This window comes from Rhinoderma darwinii, chromosome 7, assembly GCF_050947455.1.
Source record: "Rhinoderma darwinii isolate aRhiDar2 chromosome 7, aRhiDar2.hap1, whole genome shotgun sequence".
NCBI lineage: Eukaryota > Metazoa > Chordata > Amphibia > Anura > Rhinodermatidae > Rhinoderma > Rhinoderma darwinii.
In genome coordinates, this window is record NC_134693.1 from 727,462 (window position 1) to 748,701 (window position 21,240).

The following is a 21,240-nucleotide window of genomic DNA, read 5'->3' on the forward strand; positions in this document are numbered from 1 at the left end:
CTATCATGTGTGATACTGCCTGCTGAGCTGTGTATCTAATCCTATCATTTGTGATACTGTCTGCTGAGCTGCTGTATCTAATCCTATCATGTGTGATACTGTCTGCTGAGCTGTGTATCTAATCCTATCATGTGTGATACTGTCTGCTGAGCTGTGTATCTAATCCTATCATGTGTGATACTGTCTGCTGAGCTGTGTATCTAATCCCATCATGTGTGATACTGTCTGCTGAGCCACAGTATCTAATCCTATCATGTGTGATACTGTCTGCTGAGCCACAGTATCTAATCCTATCATGTGTGATACTGTCTGCGGTGCTGTGTATCTAATCCTATCATGTGTGATACTGTCTTCTGAGCTGTGTATCTAATCCTATCATGTGTGATACTGTCTGCTCAGCCACTGTATCTAATCCTATCATGTGTGATACTGTCTGCTGAGCTATGTATCTAATCCTATCATGTGTGATACTGGCTGCTGAGCTGTGTATCTAATCCTATCATGTGTGATACTGTCTGCTGAGCTGTGTATCTAATCCTATCATGTGTGATACTGTCTGCTGAGCTGTGTATCTAATCCTATCATGTGTGATACTGTCTGCTGAGCCACTGTATCTAATCCTATCATGTGTGATACTGTCTGCTGAGCTGTGTATCTTATCCTATCATGTGTGACACTGTCTGCTGAGCTGTGTATCTAATCCTATCATGTGTGATACTGTCTGCTGAGCTGTGTATCTAATCCTATCATGTGTGATACTGTCTGCTGAGCTGGGTATTTAAACCTACCATGTGTGATACTGTCTGCTGAGCTGTGTATCTAATCCTATCATGTGTGATACTGTGCTGAGCTGTGTATCTAATCCTATCATGTGTGATACTGTCCGCTGAGCTGTGTATCTAATCCTATCATGTGTGATACTATCAGTTGAGCTCTGTATCTAATCCTATCATGTGTGATACTGTCTGCTGAGCTGTGTATCTAATCCTATCATGTGTGATACTATCAGTTGAGCTCTGTATCTAATCCTATCATGTGTGATACTGTCCGCTGAGCTGTGTATCTAATCCTATCATGTGTGATACTATCAGTTGAGCTCTATATCTAATCCTATCATGTGTGATACTGTCTGGTGAGCTGTGTATCTAATCCTATCATGTGTGATACTGTCTGCTGAGCTGTGTATCTAATCCTATCATGTGTGATACTGTCTGCTGAGCTGTGTATCTAATCCTATCATGTGTGATACTGTCTGCTGAGCTGTGTATCTAATCCTATCATGTGTGATACTGTCTGCTGAGCTGTGTATCTAATCCTATCATTTGTGATTCTGTCTGCTGAGCTGCTGTATCTAATCCTATCATGTGTGATACTGTCTGCTGAGCTGTGTATCTAATCCTATCATGTGTGATACTGTCTGCTGAGCTGTGTATCTAATCCTATCATGTGTGATACTGTCTGCTGAGCTGTGTATCTAATCCCATCATGTGTGATACTGTCTGCTGAGTAACTGTATCTAATCCTATCATGTGTGATACTGTCTGCTGAGCTGTGTATCTAATCCCATCCTGTGTGATACTGTGTGCTGAGCTGTGTATCTAATCCTATCATGTGTGATACTGTCTGCTGAGCTGTGTATCTAATCCTATCATGTGTGATACTGTCTGCTGAGCTGTGTATCTAATCCTATCATGTGTGATACTGTCTGTTGAGTCACTGTATCTAATCCTATCATGTGTGATACTGTCTGCTGAGCTGTGTATCTAATCCTATCATGTGTGATACTGTCTGCTGAGCCACAGTATCTAATCCTATTATGTGTGATACTGTCTGCTGTGCTGTATATCTAATCCTATCATGTGTGATACTGTCTTCTGAGCTGTGTATCTAATCCTATCATGTGTGATACTGTCTGCTCAGCCACTGTATCTAATCCTATCATGTGTGATACTGTGCTGAGCTGTGTATCTAATCCTATCATGTGTGATACTGTCCGCTGAGCTGTGTATCTAATCCTATTATGTGTGATACTATCAGTTGAGCTCTGTATCTAATCCTATCATGTGTGATACTGTCTGCTGAGCTGTGTATCTAATCCTATCATGTGTGATACTATCAGTTGAGCTGTGTATCTAATCCTATCATGTGTGATACTGTCCGCTGAGCTGTGTATCTAATCCTATCATGTGTGATACTGTCTGCTGAGCTGTGTATCTAATCCTATCATGTGTGATACTGTCTGCTGAGCTGTGTATCTAATCCTATCATGTGTGATACTGTCTTCTGAGCCCTGTATCTAATCCTATCATGTGTGATACTGTCTGCTGGGCCACTGTATCTAATCCTATCATGTGTGATACTGTCTGCTGAGCTGTGTATCTAATCCTATCATGTGTGATACTGTCTGCTCAGCCATGTATCTAATCCTATCATGTGTGATACTGTCTGCTGAGCTGTGTATCTAATCCTATCATGTGTGATACTGTCTTCTGAGCCCTGTATCTAATCCTATCATTTGTGATACTGTCTGCTGGGCCACTGTATCTAATCCTATCATGTGTGATACTGTCTGCTAAACTGTGTATCTAATCCTATCATGTGTGATACTGTCCGCTGAGCTGTGTATCTAATCCTATCATGTGTGATACTATCAGTTGAGCTCTGTATCTAATCCTATCATGTGTGATACTGTCTGGTGAGCTGTGTATCTAATCCTATCATGTGTGATACTGTCTGCTGAGCTGTGTATCTAATCCTATCATGTGTGATACTGTCTGCTGAGCTGTGTATCTAATCCTATCATGTGTGATACTGTCTTCTGAGCCCTGTATCTAATCCTATCATGTGTGATACTGTCTGCTGGGCCACTGTATCTAATCCTATCATGTGTGATACTGTCTGCTGAGCTGTGTATCTAATCCTATCATGTGTGATACTGTCTTCTGAGCCCTGTATCTAATCCTATCATTTGTGATACTGTCTGCTGGGCCACTGTATCTAATCCTATCATGTGTGATACTGTCTGCTAAACTGTGTATCTAATCCTATCATGTGTGATACTGTCCGCTGAGCTGTGTATCTAATCCTATCATGTGTGATACTATCAGTTGAGCTCTGTATCTAATCCTATCATGTGTGATACTGTCTGGTGAGCTGTGTATCTAATCCTATCATGTGTGATACTGTCTGCTGAGCTGTGTATCTAATCCTATCATGTGTGATACTGTCTGCTGAGCTGTGTATCTAATCCTATCATGTGTGATACTGTCTTCTGAGCCCTGTATCTAATCCTATCATGTGTGATACTGTCTGCTGGGCCACTGTATCTAATCCTATCATGTGTGATACTGTCTGCTGAGCTGTGTATCTAATCCTATCATGTGTGATACTGTCTTCTGAGCCCTGTATCTAATCCTATCATGTGTGATACTGTCTGCTGAGCGGTGTATCTAATCCTATCATGTGTGATACTGTCTGCTGAGCTGTGTATCTAATCCTATCATGTGTGATACTGTCTGCTCAGCCATGTATCTAATCCTATCATGTGTGATACTGTCTGCTGAGCTGTGTATCTAATCCTATCATGTGTGATACTGTCTTCTGAGCCCTGTATCTAATCCTATCATTTGTGATACTGTCTGCTGGGCCACTGTATCTAATCCTATCATGTGTGATACTGTCTGCTAAACTGTGTATCTAATCCTATGCATAGTTGATAGGGTGGTAGTGCTATAGATATGCTGTCTCCTATACACACACACACATTTCTTGGGGGGGGGACACAGGGGCGTAGCTAAAGGCTTATGGGCCCCGATGTAAAAATTCTTACTGCCCCCCACCATTATGGACCCCATAGAAAAACAGCTCCAATTACGTCCGTAATGGACGCAGCGAAAGACGCCTGCACATGCCATGACGGCTGAAATTACTGTGCTGTTTTCTCCTGAACGTAACGGACGCTGCCGTGTGAACAGACCCTCAGGGCTTAAAATGTCAGGGGAAATAGCCCCAATACATATGTGTCTGCACACAAAAAAAATGTGTGTATAGGAGACAGCATAGCATATCTATAGCACTACGACCCTATAAACTATGGATAGGATTAGATACATTGGCTCAGCAGACAGTATCACACATGATAGGATTAGATACACAGCTCAGCAGACAGTATCACACATGATAGGATTAGATACACAGCTCACCAGACAGTATCACACATGATAGGATTAGATACAGAGCTCAACTGATAGTATCACACATGATAGGATTAGATACACAGCTCAGCAGACAGTATCACACATGATAGGATTAGATACACAGCTCAGCAGACAGTATCACACATGATAGGATTAGATACAGTGGCCCAGCAGACAGTATCACAAATGATAGGATTAGATACAGGGCTCAGCAGACAGTATCACACATGATAGGATTAGATACACAGCTCAGCAGACAGTATCACACATGATAGGATTAGATACACAGCTCAGCAGACAGTATCACACATGATAGGATTAGATACACAGCTCAGCAGACAGTATCACACATGATAGGATTAGATACACAGCTCAGCAGCCAGTATCACACATGATAGGATTAGATACATAGCTCAGCAGACAGTATCACACATGATAGGATTAGATACAGTGGCTGAGCAGACAGTATCACACATGATAGGATTAGATACACAGCTCAGAAGACAGTATCACACATGATTGGATTAGATACACAGCTCGCTGACATTGCGGCTCCAGCGCTGGACCCAGGAAAGGTAAGAATAATAATTTTGCTTCTTTATGTGTTACTGATTATTTTTGTGTTTTTTTACAGGTTCGGTTGTTGGACTTCAATGACGGCGTTTTTTTTTATTCTCAATATAATGGATAATGAGGGTTGTGTTTTTTTATTTCAATATAATATTTTTTCTATGTGCTTGTATCTTTTTAAACTTTATTATCACCGCCTTAGTAATGGCCGCCGGCTGATTGACAGCATCCATTACTAAGGCGGGGCTTAATGTTAGCCGGTGCAGAGGCAATCACTAACCCCCATTATTACCCCGGTACCCCCCCCCCCCCCCGCCACCAGGAGTACTGGGAAGAGCCGGGTACGAACCAGTACCCGACCATCTGTAGTGACGGACAGGCACTGGGGGGGCCGCAGGCTGGTAGTATAAGGCTGGGGAAGGCCAAAACCAGTGACCCCTCCCACCCCTGGTAATGCTGCTGCTGCTGTGTTGTGTTGTATCTGGCTGGTTATGAAAATTGGGGGGACCCGACATCGTTCTTTCCAATTAGTTTTTATTTTTTTTCAAATGACGTGGGGTGCCCCCCATTTTTCATAACCAGCCAGATACAATAAAGCAGCAGCCTAGCATCACCAGGGTAGGAAGGGCCACTGTTTTTGGCCTTTCCCCTCCAGATGGTCAGGTACTGGATCGTACCCGGCTCTTCCCAGCACCCCTGGTGGCGGTGGGTACCGGTGTAATAATGGGGGTTAGTGATTGCCTCTGCAACGGCTAACACTAAGCCCCGCCTTAGTAATGGATGCTGTCAATCAGCCGGCGGCCATTACTAAGGCGGTAATAATATAGTTTAAAAAAAAACACAAAGACATAGAAAAAATATTTGATTGAAATAAAAAAAAAACACAACCCTCATTATCCATTATATTGATAATAAAAAAAGCCGCCATCGAAGTCGTCCTGGAATCCGACGTGTCCAACGACCGAACCTGTAAGAAAACACACAAAAAATGATTAGTAACACATGTGTTAGGCTTAGATACAGGGCCCATGTGTGATACTGTCTGTGGGACCCTGTATCTAAGCCTACCACAAGGTAGGCTTAGATACAGGGCAAGCAGACAGTAATCTTATACAGTAGTACAGGGCCCATCAGACAGGATCATGCATGGGCCATGTATCTAAACCTACAGTGTGATTAGCTTAGATACAGGGCCCAGCAGACAGGATCACACAATCTGTCATCCTGTCTAATGGGCCCCCTAAGCCTGATACATCGTAGGCTTAGGGGTTACATAGTTACATAGTTTGTACGGTTGAAAAAAGACACATGTCCATCAAGTTCAACCAAGGGATGGGAAAGGGGAAGTGGGATGGGAAAGGGGAAGTAAAAAATTTCTACACATAGCAGTTAATATTTTTTTGTTCTAGGAAATTATCTAAGCCTTTTTTAAAGCCATCTCCTGTCCCTGCTGTGACGGCTCCTGCGGTGTCTACTGTCCCTGCTGCGACCAGCTCCTGCGGTGTCTACTGTCCCTGCTGCGACCAGCTCCTGCGGTGTCTACTGTCCCTGCTGTGACGGCTCCTGCGGTGTCTCCTGTCCCTGCTGCGACCAGCTCCTGCGGTGTCTACTGTCCCTGCTGTGACGGCTCCTGCTGTGTCTACTGTCCCTGCTGTGACGGCTCCTGCGGTGTCTACTGTCCCTGCTGTGACGGCTCCTGCGGTGTCTCCTGTCCCTGCTGCGACCAGCTCCTGCGGTGTCTACTGTCCCTGCTGTGACGGCTCCTGCGGTGTCTCCTGTCCCTGCTGTGACGGCTCCTGCGGTGTCTCCTGTCCCTGCTGTGACGGCTCCTGCGGTGTCTACTGTCCCTGCTGTGACGGCTCCTGCGGTGGCTATTCCATAGATTCACAGTTCTCACGGTAAAGAAGCCTTGTCGCCTCTGCAGGTTGAACCTGTTTTTCTCCAGACGGAGGGAGTGCCCCCTTGTTTTTTGAGGGGGTTTTACAAGGAACAGGATTTCACCATATTTTTTGTATGTGCCATTCATATATTTATATAAGTTAATCATGTCCCCCCTTAGTCGTCTTTTTTCAAGGCTAAATAGGTTTAATTCTTTCAATCTTTCCTCATAACTTAAATTCTCCGCGCCCCTTATTAGCTTCGTTGCTCTTCTTTGTATTTTTTCCAACTCCAGGGCATCCTTTCTATGAACTGGAGCCCAGAACTGAACTGCATATTCTAGATGAGGCCTCACTAATGCTTTGTAAAGTGGTAATATTACATCCCTGTCCCGTGAGTCCAGGCCTCTATAATACACGACAATATCCTGCTGGCCTTTGCAGCAGCTGATTGACACTGCATGCTGTTATTGAGTTTATGATTTACAAATACACCCAGATCCTTCTCAACAAGTGACTCCCGCAGTGTAGCTCCCCCTAGGACATATGATGCTGCAGATTATTACTCCCAGATCCTTCTCAACAAGTGACTCCCCCAGTGTAGCTCCCCCTAGGACATATGATGCTGCAGATTATTACACCAAGATCCTTCTCAACAAGTGACTCCCCCAGTGTAGCGCCCCCTAGGACATATGATGCATGCAGATTATTACACCCAGATCCTTCTCTACAAGTGACTCCCCCAGTGTAGCTCCCCCTAGGACATATGATGCTGCAGATTATTACACCAAGATCCTTCTCAACAAGTGACTCCCCCAGTGTAGCTCCCCCTAGGACATATGATGCTGCAGATTATTACACCCAGATCCTTCTCTACAAGTGACTCCCCCAGTGTAGCGCCCCCTAGGACATATGATGCTGCAGATTATTACTCCCAGATCCTTCTCTACAAGTGAATCCGCCAGTGTAGCGCCCCCTAGGACATATGATGCATGCAGATTATTACACCCAGATCCTTCTCTACAAGTGACTCCCCCAGTGTAGCTCCCCCTAGGACATATGATGCTGCAGATTATTACTCCCATGACTTAAGGTATGTTTGATGCTTCCGCTATCTACGACCTTACACCCCAAACCCCAATAAGAGACCACACATGAATTTTGGTGTAAAGGCCACAGCAGCCATTTATTAAACACACCTTTTTTCTGATAAAATAGCATAACCATAAACACATCATAACTCCATGATAACATCCTGCTCTATTTCCCAACTCCAGATAAAGGATCCTTGAAGGCACTTCAATCATTAAACTCCATCGTTTCCTTATTAGGTCTGGATCCCTTACCCTACAGCCGTTCTGCACCTGACCCGAGGGCACCAACCATGTCCAAGACCTCTCTCTCCCTTCCTGGGGACCCTGCCCATCAGGAATATATATCAGCTGGGTAACCACTCCCCAGCCCCTCCAATACTATCCCGGGTTAAACGCCCCGAGTTCTCTTGCAACAATCTCCATTGTTGCTTCTCCTTCTTACCATTCCGTGCCTCCAAAGACCCCTCCTCCTACCGCCACGACAATCATGTGTGACCCCTTACACATGATTGTCCCTCCACAACTGCAGGGCTTTATCCATGCCCTCCTTAATGTCCAGGGTCCACATATCCAGACCCACCTCGTTTAGATGAACACCATCCGCCCTGAGGAAACCTACCTCTCTACCCTCCAACTCCTTATGCCGCACCACAACACCGCCATTGCGTGCCACAAACCTGCCAACTACCTTGTTGACCTTTGCTCGCGCTTTGTTTAAGCTATGTACGGAACGTGCCTGCCGCCACACCTTGCGAGCCACAATATCAGACCATACAATAACCACTCCTGGGAACGCCGACCACAACCGCAAAAGGTCAATCTTCACATCCCTCACTAAATCCCTGGACGACCGAATGCCCAAATCATTGCCGCCAAGGTGCACCACTAAGATATCCGGCGCCCTGTCCAAACCTGCATAAAATTGTACCTCTGGTAACAGCCTACACCACAGCATGCCCCGCAGGCCCAACCATCTGACCTGCACCTCTGCGTGATCCATGCCCAACTGTCGTCCGGCCGGACGAACATCAGCACGCACACCTCCCCAGTGCACGTAGGAGTGCCCCATGATCCAAATCAAGCAGGGACCTGCACCTAAAACAACACAAAACAACAACGTAACTACTCCATATCCACCTCCAGCACATCTTATCACCACCGCCTCAAAGCAAGTGAGGCCGCACATACAACCTATATCGGTCTGACTCCCACCTGCCGATCTTCTTAACCATCACCGGGGATAAACCCCACCGAGCTGCTTCCGTAGCTGCGCCAATTCTAAAGGAATGAGAGCTAAAACCTGCTCCACCTCTGCCGGACAACAGAATAAATTTTTTGAACACCTGTGAAAACTGGAATTTTGACAGAGACAGCCCGTCTGCATGAACCAACAAGGATGCCGGGCCCTCAGGCCTCACCGCAATAAACTCCCGAAAACAGCGGACCGGGCACACCCGCGACCCTGGTAACTCATACAAACGCACCACAAAACCTCTCCCCTCCTGATCTGTCTTAGATCTACGGAGCAAACAAGAAAGGCAGGAGCCATCCCAATCCACATCAGCGTACAATAAACCCCCAGCCACACTCTTACTGGCCGACACCAACTCCGATATCCGGAACGCCCCAAAGAACGCCAAAGAAAAGGCCAGTGTAAATAGCCGCACTTCAAATGCTGAAACACAAACCTCCCTCAACAAATCACAAATTGCTACCAACAGCTCAAATGACACCGGCTTCCTGAGATCCCTAACTGCGGAACCCCTCCTGAAACCCTTCATTGCCTGCCGCACCAGAAAGGACTTAGTCACGTCCTCCTCACCTTTCTTCTTAAACCAAAAAGCCAAGGCCGACAAACTGCGAGCGACCATTGCTGCAGACGACCCCTCACTGTACGCATTTCCTATAAAATACAGCAAACACGCCTGCCGATCTGCAATACCTGCCTGTGCATTATCCAACAAAGCCTCCCATACCTGCCATACCGCACTGTACCTCTGCCACGTAACCGCACTAACCGACCTTTCCACGAGCGACATCGCCATTGTCACACCACCTTCCACAGATGCTCTGGACACGGCAGGCCATGAGACTCCGCCCCCGGCGCCAGCAGACGAAACCTGTCCCACTGTTGACGAGAAAGGGAATCAGCCACAGAATTAAGCACCCCAGGAATATGCACTGCCACAAAATGCGCATTCAACATCAAACCTCTCAAAACTAAATGTCGCAATAGCCGCACGACTGGCGGAGAATTAGCTGTCTGCGCATTAACAGCCTGAACCACACCTAGATTGTCACATACGAAACGCACTCTCCGGTCCCGCAGACAATCCCCCCACAACTCCGCAGCCACCACAATCGGGAACAGTTCCAGCAGAGCCAAGTTACGGACAAAACCACATTCATGCCATGTATCTGGCCAAACTCCTGCACACCACTGCCCCTGGAAATAAGCCCCAAATCCACAAGCACCTGATGCATTAGTATACAGCTCCAAGTCCACACTAGACACCGGCTGATACATGAGCACCGACCGCCCATTATAGGTCTGCAAAAACTCCCCCCACACCCACAAGTCAGCTTTCAACTCCGCCGACAACCTAATGAAATGATGGGGGGAATGCACCCCTGCGGTAGCACTCGCCAATCGCCTGCAAAACACCCACCCCATGGGCATAATCCTACAAGCAAAATTCAAATGCCCCAACAAGGATTGCAAGTCCCGCAACTGTATCTTCTTCCTGCGCAGCGCACTCGCCACCAACCCTCTCATCTCCAGCAACTTATCATCAGGCAAGCGACACTCCATATTATCTGAATCAATCATGATTCCCAAAAACTTAATGACCGTCGTGGGTCCCTCAGTTTTCTCAGGCGCCAAAGGTACCCCAAAATCCATTGCCACTCTCTCCATAGTGTGTAGCAATCCTGCACACACATAGGTACCCGGCGGCCCGATAAACAGGAAATCATCCAGATAATGCAGGGCAGATTGCACCTGCGCCTCCCGACGGACCACCCACTCCAAAAACGTGCTAAACATCTCAAAATAAGCGCATGAAATGGAGCAGCCCATCGGGAGGCAACAATCCACAAAATATTCCTCCTGCCAATAACATCCCAGCAAACAAAAACTATCCGGATGCACCGGCAATAAACGAAAAGCGGCCTCAATGTCAGTTTTCGCTAACAGAGAGCCCTTCCCGTATTTGCGAACCCAAACAACCGCCGCATCAAAGTTAGTGTAACTGACCGCGCACAATGCCGGATCAATGCCGTCATTCACCGACTCACCTTCCGGATAAGACAAGTGATGAATAAGGCGGAATTTATTAACCTCCTTTTTAGGAACCAAACCTAACGGGGAAACACGCAAACTCTGAACAGGCGGGGAGGAAAACGGCCCCGCCATGCGGCCCAACGCCACCTCCTTCAGCAGCTTATCCGTAACCAGATCAGGCCGCGCCAAAGCAGACGACAAATTACGGACTACCCCGTCACGTCCAACCGACGTACACGGAATCCGAAAACCTTCTGAAAATCCTAACCACAACAAATCCGCCACTTTCCTATTTGGATAGCCCCCTAAAAACGGGAGCATCCTTTCCACCCTCACCGGCGTCGCCCCTCTTCTGCTCAGCATCTCCCTGCCTGCCCTTATGCTTCTTGAAGCATCTGGACAAACCATGGGCGCCTCCGCAACCGGAGCACTCGTGCTTGTACCTACAATCTGGGCCGAACTTGCAATGCCCCTCGTTATACTGCCAGCAACACCCCTTTCCTGAGGATCCTGACCGACCCGCTGCTGACCCCTGACCGCCGGCCGTATCCCGAAAGGGCTGCTGACCCTGTTTTGGCGCAGACATCAAACGCATCCACAAACTGATATCTTTGTGGTCCCATCGCAACGACGGGCGCACCGACTTCCGCTGACGAAACTGTTCGTCATACCGCAACCAAGCGTTACCGCCGTATACACGATACGCCTCCCCTACCGAATCCATATAACAGAATAGCGCCGAACAGTTCTCCGGCGCCTTCTCACCCACCACACTAGCCAAGATAGCGAAGGCCTGCAGCCAATTCGCAAAAGTCCGAGGAATCAAACGATACCGCCGCCGCTCCTCCTCCTCCTTCTTACTTTCATCCGGTTTCCACCGGTCCAAATTAAACTTTTCTAACGGCAGCAAAGAAAAAATCTCAACATATTCATCTTTCCATATCTTTTCCCTAATCTCCACCTTCAAATGTGCCCCCAGCGGGCCCTCAAAACACACATAAACCTCACCTTTAGCGGCGTCAGCCAAACGCACATCCTCCACCACTTTCTTAGCCGCACTCGCCGCCGCGTCAACCGCTTTTTCCACCGCCACTACGGCACCCACAACCGGCGCCACTTCACTAACACCCGCAATCCCTGCCGCAGCTGCACCAGAAATCGCCTCATTAGCAACCGCACTCCCTGCCGCACTAGCAGACGCCTCACTAGCAGCGCCCCATACCCTCGCTGGCGACTGCTCTACGCCTGGCACAGTTCTCATAAAATACTCCTGCATCCCTCTAAACAACAATTGCATCTGTGACATTGACAACATCCCCCCCACATCCCCCCCACACATCCCCGGCACCACATCCGTGGTAGACTCACCCGTACGTCCCTGAGGTGACCTCCCAGCGGACGCGTCCATCACTCCAGATAATCCAGGCGTCGGTCGTGACGATCCTAGGGAGTGGTGCTCCTGCACCCCACGCTCCCCGTAACTCCGCGCACTTCTGGTCGGTGAAGCTCTAGGCCCAGCGGAACGCGGCCCGTCCACGGTCCTGCCACCCGCTGGTGGCGCGACATATTTGTCCACGATCCTGCCACCCGCTGGTGGCGCGACATATTCAGACTGACAGCCCTGCCGATCCAGTCCTTCTGCAGGGCTGTCAAAAATAAATCTTCTGCTCGTCACTTGTCTCGCAGACCGCTGCCCCCCCTTTTCCGGATAGGGCCCGGCGTCGCTCACCGAAGCTGCCCGGGTCCTTCCGGTCGCTGCCGCCGCCACACGCCTCCCTGCTCCAGCAGGGGGCGATCTCGCTCCCCATCTGGAGGCCGCCCGCCTCTTCCTCCGGATCGGGTCTGATGTCCGGACGTCCTTCTGAAGAGCTCTTCCGGCACCAGGAACATCGGCGCCGGAGAAAGCCGTCACTTCCGGTTCAGCGTGCACTTCCGGTTCAGCGTGTACTTCCGGTTCAGCCTCCACTTCCGGTTCCGCCTCCACTTCCGGTCTTGTCGTTGCAGACAGGAGGGAGGAAGATGGCCGCCGCGGCCCCCCCCCTCCTGTCACCTCCGGTCTTGCCCGCCTGATGGGATTCCTCCCAGACCTCCGCGGCCCGTCGCCAGGGTGCAGCTCCGGACCAGCAGGAGGAGGAGGGTCCCTGGAGGGGCTCCCTCGGCGCCGACCAGACCGAGGTGTTTCTGCTGATGAAGGCCTCTCCTGAGGCCTGGAACGCCTGCTGCTGCGTCCCTCACTCTCCTCTCCAGCCGCTGGAACCGGAGGAAGAGCCCCGGCATCCAGCCATCCCACGCCGTGCTGCATCGCTGCATCCCGGATCCTGGCCATCGTTGTCTCCATCGCCGCTTCCATCAGGTAAGTGAAAAATATGATATATATATATATATTTTTTAAATGTAAAACAGGACAAAACTTTCTCCTGTTGTCCAGCGGGAAAGAGGGCTGCCTCTTCCCCGCATGGACTTATATACTTTATTCTCCACCCACCACATATAGATACATTTTGCCCCATGCCCCTTTCACATAACCCTCCAATCCCTATAAATATAGCCTAAAACATAATACCTAGAACATAATAGCCTAGAACTCCCAAACACCTAGTCATGCGCTTCCTTCATTACGGCTGCGCCTACATTACGCTGGGCTTACTGATCCTTCTCTACAAGTGAATCCCCCAGTGTAGCTCCCCCTAGGACATATGATGCTGCAGATTATTACACCCAGATCCTTCTCAACAAGTGACTCCCCCAGTGTAGCTCCCCCTAGGACATATGATGCTGCAGATTATTACACCCAGTGTAGCGCCCCCTAGGACATATGATGCTGCAGATTATTACACCCAGTGTAGCGCCCCCTAGGACATATGATGCTGCAGATTATTACACCCAGTGTAGCGCCCCCTAGGACATATGATGCTGCAGATTATTACACCCAGATCCTTCTCAACAAGTGAATCCGCCAGTGTAGCTCCCCCTAGGACATATGATGCTGCAGATTATTACACCCAGATCCTTCTCTACAAGTGACTCCCCCAGTGTAGCGCCCCCTAGGACATATGATGCATGCAGGTTGTTGGTACCAAGGTGCATAACTTTACATTTATCTACATTAAACTTCATTTGCCAAGTGGACGCCCAAACACTTAGTTTGTTTAAATCTGCCTGTAATTCATGAACATCTTCCGTGGTCTGAACTATATTACATAGCTCGGTGTCATCTGCAAAAATAGAAATAGTGCTATTAATCCCATCCTCTATATCATTAATAAATAAGGTGAATAATAGTGGTCCCAGCACTGAACCCTGGGGTACACCACTTATTACCGGTGACCATTCAGAGAAGGAATCATTGACCACAACTCTCTGGATACGGTCCTTGAGCCAATTCTCAATCCAATTACAAACGATATTTTCTAAACCTATAGTCCTTAATTTACCCATTAGACGTCTATGAGGGGTTGTGCAGTCCCTAAACATTGATGGCCTGTCCTCAGCATAGGCCATCAATAGCTGATGTGTCGCCCGGGACCCGCAAATCATCTGTTTTGAAGGGGCCGCAGCACTCGTACGAGAGCTGCTTCCCCTTCATTTCACTACTCGCCCACACCGTGAATCGCCGACACCGATTCACAGTGTGACCGGAATGAAGTGACAGGAATGAAGGGGAGCAGCTCTCGTACGAGTGCTGCGGCCCCTTCAAAACAGCTGGGAGTCGGATCCCGCCAGTCAGGGCTAACCTTACCTTCCTCTTCGGCCGCGGCGGGAGTTCTGTCGCCTCGATGCTGCGCACAGCGCCTGACGTCAGGACCTCCGCTGCGATCCGGAACCAGGAAGGTAAGTAAAGTATGTTACTATAGTAACAGGGGCCCGCGGCCCGAGTTACTATAGTAACATTTTATTGATGTGGTGCGGGGGGCCGCGTGCCCCCCTGGCTTCGGGGCCCGGTCGCAATTGCGACCGCTGCGAACCCTATAGCTACGCCAGTGGGGGGACACATATGTATTGGGGCTGTCCCCCTGACATGTTCAGTCCTTAGTGACCCCCGGCTGCTGGTGCTGCATTGTTGTCACTTAGGAGACCCAGTCCCCGATCCCGCTGATGATACGGGACTTCCTCCACAGCTCCTTCCTTATGAAGTCTGGAATAAGCCTGAGAATAATAGGATTTCTTCCCCTGTTTATATCCTTGGACGGTGTTGAGTTCCAGCGAGTCGCCATTCTGGAGGGTGGATCTGACCCAGGCGCCAAAGGTCAACAAACTTCCCCAGTCTCCCACCTACTGGACACCCCTCTCTCTGGGCGTCATAAATTAGGATTTCTGTGAAAAGGGGACTTCTTCCTGAAGGGGGGATTACCCTCCTGCTTGCTGTACGCTGCCTGTCACCCCCCACAAAAATATTTTTGACCCTTAGGGGACCTCTTGGAAATGTTTTGAAAGGTTTTAAATGGCGGCCTCTTTGGGGGACGTTTGAAGGAAACCCCTATTTAATTATTTATCAATTTAAGGATGTCTTCCAGCTGAGGGCCGAAGAGCGCAGAAATGGTGGGGATCAGAGATGATTCTGGGCGGCGCGTCCCCTGTCCATTGCTTGATCCAGAGGGTTCTACGCGCCACATTAGAGAGAGCCAGGGATCAGGAAGAAAACGTCAAGACATCCAGCGGCTCGTCACACAAAACTCCGCAGCCGCGCTCATGAGACGGATATTGTGTAAGATCTTCTCTCTCGGGACGCCGTCCCCCAGATCTTGAGAGAGCCGACTCAGCCATGTACGAAGGCTCTGGCAACCGGGATGGAGGCTGACGCCACTTCACACGCCGCTAACGACGATGAGTAGGCTTTTTTAATATAGAATCTGCTCTGCGATCCACTGGATCCTTTAACCCTTTGGCTGGGTTCACACAAGCATATTTCGGCCGCAAGTCCCGGATCGAGCCCACTGCAGGGAGCCGGGCTCCTGGCATCATAGTTATGTAGTAAGCAGGGCGGCCGCACAGCTCACTATCGAAATACATCAAACAACCATCTCGAACCGTTTGGGGATACAAAGTATCGAAGTTTCCATGCATCGTGCATCCCTACCCTGGAGGGACCAAAACATTGGAGACCCCCCAAAAGTGACCCCATTTTGGAGACTACACCCCTTAAGGAATCTATCTAGGGGTATCGTGAACATTTAGACCCCACTGGTATTTTGCAGAATTTATTGGAATTAGGCCGTGAAAATGAATATCCAAATTTTTTCCACAAAAATGTTTCATTTTTCATTTTCACAAGGGATAAAGGAGAAAAAGCCGCCCAAAATTTGGAACGCAATTTCTCCCGAGTGCGGCGATACCCCGCGTGGTCATAAATGCTTTTTCAGTAGATATTAATTAACCCTTTCAGGACTGATCCATTTTTTCGCTTTCACAGTTTCATTATTCCCTCCCCGCATTCCTGTTTTTATTTTTCCGTCAGTGGCGCGGTGCGAGGGATTATTTTTTGCGGGAGGAGTTGTCGTTTCTAGTGACACCATAAAATGTACTGGCAAACTAAAAATGAAATTCTTTGCGGGCTGAAATTGGAAAAAGCTGCGATTCCTCCATTGTTTTTTTGGGTTTCGTTTTTACGGCTTTCACCGTGCGGTAAAACAACAACTTAATTTTTTTCCGAGACTTAATACGATTACGGTGATACCAAATTTATACCGTTTTTTTTATATTTTACTACTTTTACAAAGTTAAAACTGTTTGTTAAAAAAACCAAAACGTTTTGTTTCACCGCATTCCGGGAGGCATCCGTTTTTTTATTTTTTGGTCGATTGAGCGCTGTGAGGGCTTATATTTTGCGGGACGAGCTGTAGTTTTTTTTGGTACCAATTTTTTTTACATACAACTTTTTGATCACTTTTATGAATTTTTTTTTAAAAGCTGAGGTGACGAAAAAAACTGCAATTTTGGCGTTTTAAATTCTTTATCTTTTACGGCGTTCCCAGTGCGAGTAAAATAACGCTATATTGTAATAGTTCGGACTTTTACGGAAGCAGCGATACATGGGAAAGGGGGATTTTTTGGACTTTAAATATATAATATTTGTTTTTCACTAATAATAACTCTTTTTACTTTTTTTTTTTTTTACACATTTTATTAGTCCCTTTAGGGGACTGGAACGAGCGATCATGAGGTCACTGGTAGAATACTAATGTATTGCAGTCTAATGTCATTTTTACAGGCTCCTGTAAGAGCGCGATCGCAGCGCATGAGCCCGCTCCATATATAACCCCCGCACCACGACGTGCTATTAAGTCGTGGTGGGCGACGGCGTTAATGCGCAGCGGATGGTGCAAAGTGAACGTTTACATTTTCCACTGATATGCCATTTTAATGCACAATATGTTGTGCCCAGTTTGTGCCACTGAAGACAAATATCTCATACAATGTTGAGCGGGTTCTCCCGGATATAAAATATCATATAAGTGGATGTAAGCTGGTGTTTGGGCCGCTGTGGGGCTCAGAAAGGAGGGAGCGCCATTTGGCTTTTGGAGCGCAGATTTTGCTTGGTAGCTGTTCTGTTTGGGGTTTTGCTGGTATTTCCATTTATTATGTGGGGGTATATGTGAGCTGTGCGGGGTACATCATAATACGAGGGTATAATAATGGGGTAAATAAATAATAATCCGCAGATATGTGGCCGGTGTCGCACTGATAAATGGCGCCCGATCTTATCCGCTTTTGGACACTGCACAATTTCTGTCGCCATATTCTGAGAGCCAGAACTTCTTTATTTTTTCACCACCGGAGCCGTGCGAGGGATTATTTGTTGCGGGACAATCTGTAGTTTTCATTGGTAACATTTTAGGGTTCATGTGATTTTTTTATTATATTTTTTGGGCAAGCCGGGTGACAAAAAACATAAATTCTGACAATGTTTTTTGTCTTTTTTTTCTTACACTTTTCACCGTGCGCTATAAATGACATTTTACTTTATTCTGCGGGTCGGTACGATTACGGCAATACCAGATGTATATCGTTTTTTTATGTTTTGTGGCGTTTGCGCAATAAAATCACTTTTCGATAAAATTATTTATTTTCGGTGTCACCGTATTCTGAGAGCCATAACTTTTTAATTTTTCAGTATAATAAAAGACTTCTAGGGAAAAAAAGCATTTTTTGTTTTCGTAACTTTTATAACTTATTTTTTCACTTTTATAAGACATTTTTATTACTTTTTTTTCTTTACTTTTTACTTGTTTTACTTTTAGACCTGCAGAACTGATGGCTGCTATAATACATTACACTAGGTAATGTAACGTGTTATAAACTGTCAGTGTGACGCTGGGAATCACACTGACAGGAAGCCTCTGGCTGGTCCTCATAGGCTGCCGTGCATGGCAGACCCGTGAGCTGTTGTATGGCCTCCGGCTGGTTCTCATAGGCTGCCGTGCATGGCAGACCCGGGGGCTGTTGTATGGCCTCTGGCTGGTCCTCATAGGCTGCTGTGCATGATAGACCCGGGAGCTGTTGTATGGCCTACGGCTGGTTCTCATAGGCTGCTGTGCATGATAGACCCGGGGGCTGTTGTATGGCCTCCGGCTGGTTCTCATAGGCTGCTGTGCATGGCAGACCCGGGGGCTGTTGTATGGCCTCCGGCTGGTCCTCATAGGCTGCTGTGCATGATAGACCCGGGGGCTGTTGTATGGCCTCCGGCTGGTTCTCATAGGCTGCTGTGCATGGCAGACCCGGGGGCTGTTGTATGGCCTCCGGCTGGTCCTCATAGGCTGCTGTGCATGATAGACCCGGGGGCTGTTGTATGGCCTCCGGCTGGTTCTCATAGGCTGCTGTGCGTGATAGACCCGGGGGCTGTTGTATGGCCTCCGGCTGGTCCTCATAGGCTGCCGTGCATGGTAGACCCGGGGGCTGTTGTATGGCCTCCGGCTGGTCCTCATAGGCTGCTGTGCATGATAGACCCGGGGGCTGTTGTATAACCTCCGGCTGGTCCTCATAGGCTGCCGTGCATGGTAGACCCGGGGGCTGTTGTATGGCCTCCGGTTTTGCCATGACAGCCAATGGCAGCACCCGCAATCGGTCCCTGGGAAAGTTTGTTGTAGCAACAAACTTTCCAGTTCGTTGCTACAACAAACTTTCCCTGCGATCACATGATCGGGACCTGAGCCAATCAGGTCCCGATCATGTCTCCGGGACCAGAGGCAGGGGTTAACAGCACGATGCAGGTGTTAGCGCTGCTCTGAGACACCCAGATCACACTTTTAACACCCACTGTGAATTCACATTAGCACTGCACAGAGCCCAGCAAGTGCCGACGAGAATCTACTACTGTGGGCGGTTGGGAAGCGGTTAAGAGCGAGGACTCCTCTGAAGGAAACACAGATTCTTTGATAATCTGGCGACAGCGAGATCAGCCTTGGGCGGAACATCCCAGTTAGAACTGAACTTGGGATCTGTTTTGTAGGTGTGTTTAAACCTTGCCCCTTGATTGATGCGTCTCTCCGGCTGATCCCAATCTTTCTGGACCCAGTCTATAATAACAGGATGGGGGGGACGGGACTCTGTCTTTATTGACCAAAAAATAATGCAGTTGTTCCTTTTTTGGTTTTATGAGACACGTCTTTACCCGTCTCCGCGGTCAGTTTGACGACTCTCAGCAAGTGCGGACCTTGTTTTTATCTAACAGATAAATATTATCTGAAGGTTCCCCATCAGAGTCCTCTGAATCCAGATCCTCCTCCGATAGATCATATTCGGAAGGGGATTGCGGGGAGGGCGACCACTTTCTACCTTTACATTTTTTCGGCATAGCAGCCGACTTAATCTCCTGAAAGGAATCTGTAAACTGATCCTAAACCAGGAGAGAAAGCCCACGGCTTCAGTATGGAGGGATTGTTCAGGAGGTCTGCAAGATGAGCAGAAACTCTGGTCCCAATCCCCCGGCAGCGGGCGCTGACAACCTCTACACATATTGTGCTTGGATTTTCTTTTTTGTTTCCCTTGAGATGCAGGACTTGCCACCTGGGAAGAAAGGCATGCAATTACACTCTTATGTTAATCTCCAGGGTCGAGCAGCTCAACCAGCGCCGTAGCCCCGGATTCGCGGTCCTTTCTTGAACCGCCGGGATCCCGCGAGACTACCGTTCTCGAGCATGCGCAGACCGCACCCCCAGTATACAGACCCCCATGTCCTCATGGGTCGCAGCTTAGGGACAGAGGAAAGCTCTGTATAAAGCATTTTAGTATAGATGTCTTCAACTATCCATGTTCATAGAAGAGAAAAAATACGCTTTCTGAAGGGATTTGGGCTCTTTTTAAGGGAACCTGGGACCTCCTAAATGTTTAATTGATTACTGCTGAGTAACATGTCTCTTCTATCCGGTCAGATGACGTATCTTAACCCTTAAGTGCGCTGCCGCAGGACGACCAGGAAGTGTGTATATATGTGTGTATAGTGTGTATATATAGTGTGTATATATAGTGTGTATGGTGTATATGTGTGTATATATGTGTGTATAGTGTGTATGATGTATATGTGTATATATATATAGTGCGTGTATATGTGTATATATGTGTCTATAGTGTGTGTATACTGTATATATATGTGTGTGTATACTGTATATATGTGTGTGTATACTGTATATATGTGTGTATATATAGTATATTGAATATTTAATAACCTGTTTGTGAAACTTGTCCAGCGCCTCTCTCATTTGCTGCGCGCTGTCCTCGCTCCTCTTCCTCTCCTCCTCCATTCTCCTGTGGATTTGTCGTCTCTTCCTCCATCTCAGGCCAAAAAAATACGTAGCTAAAACGCAGCCTGCAGTGACCAAGAGCTTACACTCCAGTGCATGCTGCGAGAGGAGTCCCGCCACCTTCTCCTGTATCCTGTCCATGGAGTAGCAGAGTCTGTGGAGGGCGGAGGGAAGCAGTTTTTATATATAGCAAATGTCTGGTCAGGTGCCAAGAGTTCTCTACAATATTAAAGGGGAAGAGCGCAGGAAAAAGTTGATCTAGAAGAGTCGATCTCCAACGTTAATCTGTTTCCCTTAGTCCTAACAGCAGCACAATAATGGGGGTATTTCTGCCCCTGTGGGCTTGTGGGACAGATGGAATATTTAATAAACTAATTAAATTCAGTAAGTAAAGCCTCCCACTCTGCAGGCCCCTCCCCCTCCACTATAGGAAGCTCTGCAGGCCCCTCCCCATTCCCTATAGGAGGCTACACAGTCCCCTCC

At 47.9% G+C, this 21,240-nt stretch overlaps 2 protein-coding genes across 2 annotated transcripts in view; both read right to left on the reverse strand.

The window, feature by feature from the left end:
- Positions 1 to 20,898, reverse strand: part of LOC142656999 (vitamin D3 hydroxylase-associated protein-like) — a 142,213-nt gene extending 121,315 nt beyond the window's left edge. Inside the window, exon 1 of the mRNA XM_075832050.1 lies at positions 20,683 to 20,898. Within this exon, the coding sequence (XP_075688165.1) occupies positions 20,683 to 20,898 (216 nt within the window). The remainder of the gene's footprint in view (positions 1 to 20,682) is intronic.
- Positions 7,803 to 12,715, reverse strand: LOC142657510 (uncharacterized). The gene is made up of 2 exons (XM_075832545.1): positions 12,389 to 12,715; positions 7,803 to 9,865 (listed from the first exon to the last, which is right to left on the reverse strand). The coding sequence occupies exons 1-2, from the start codon at positions 12,426 to 12,428 to the stop codon at positions 8,901 to 8,903; spliced, it is 1,005 nt and encodes a 334-aa protein (XP_075688660.1). The 5' UTR covers positions 12,429 to 12,715; the 3' UTR covers positions 7,803 to 8,900.
- Positions 20,899 to 21,240: the final 342 nt, after the last annotated feature.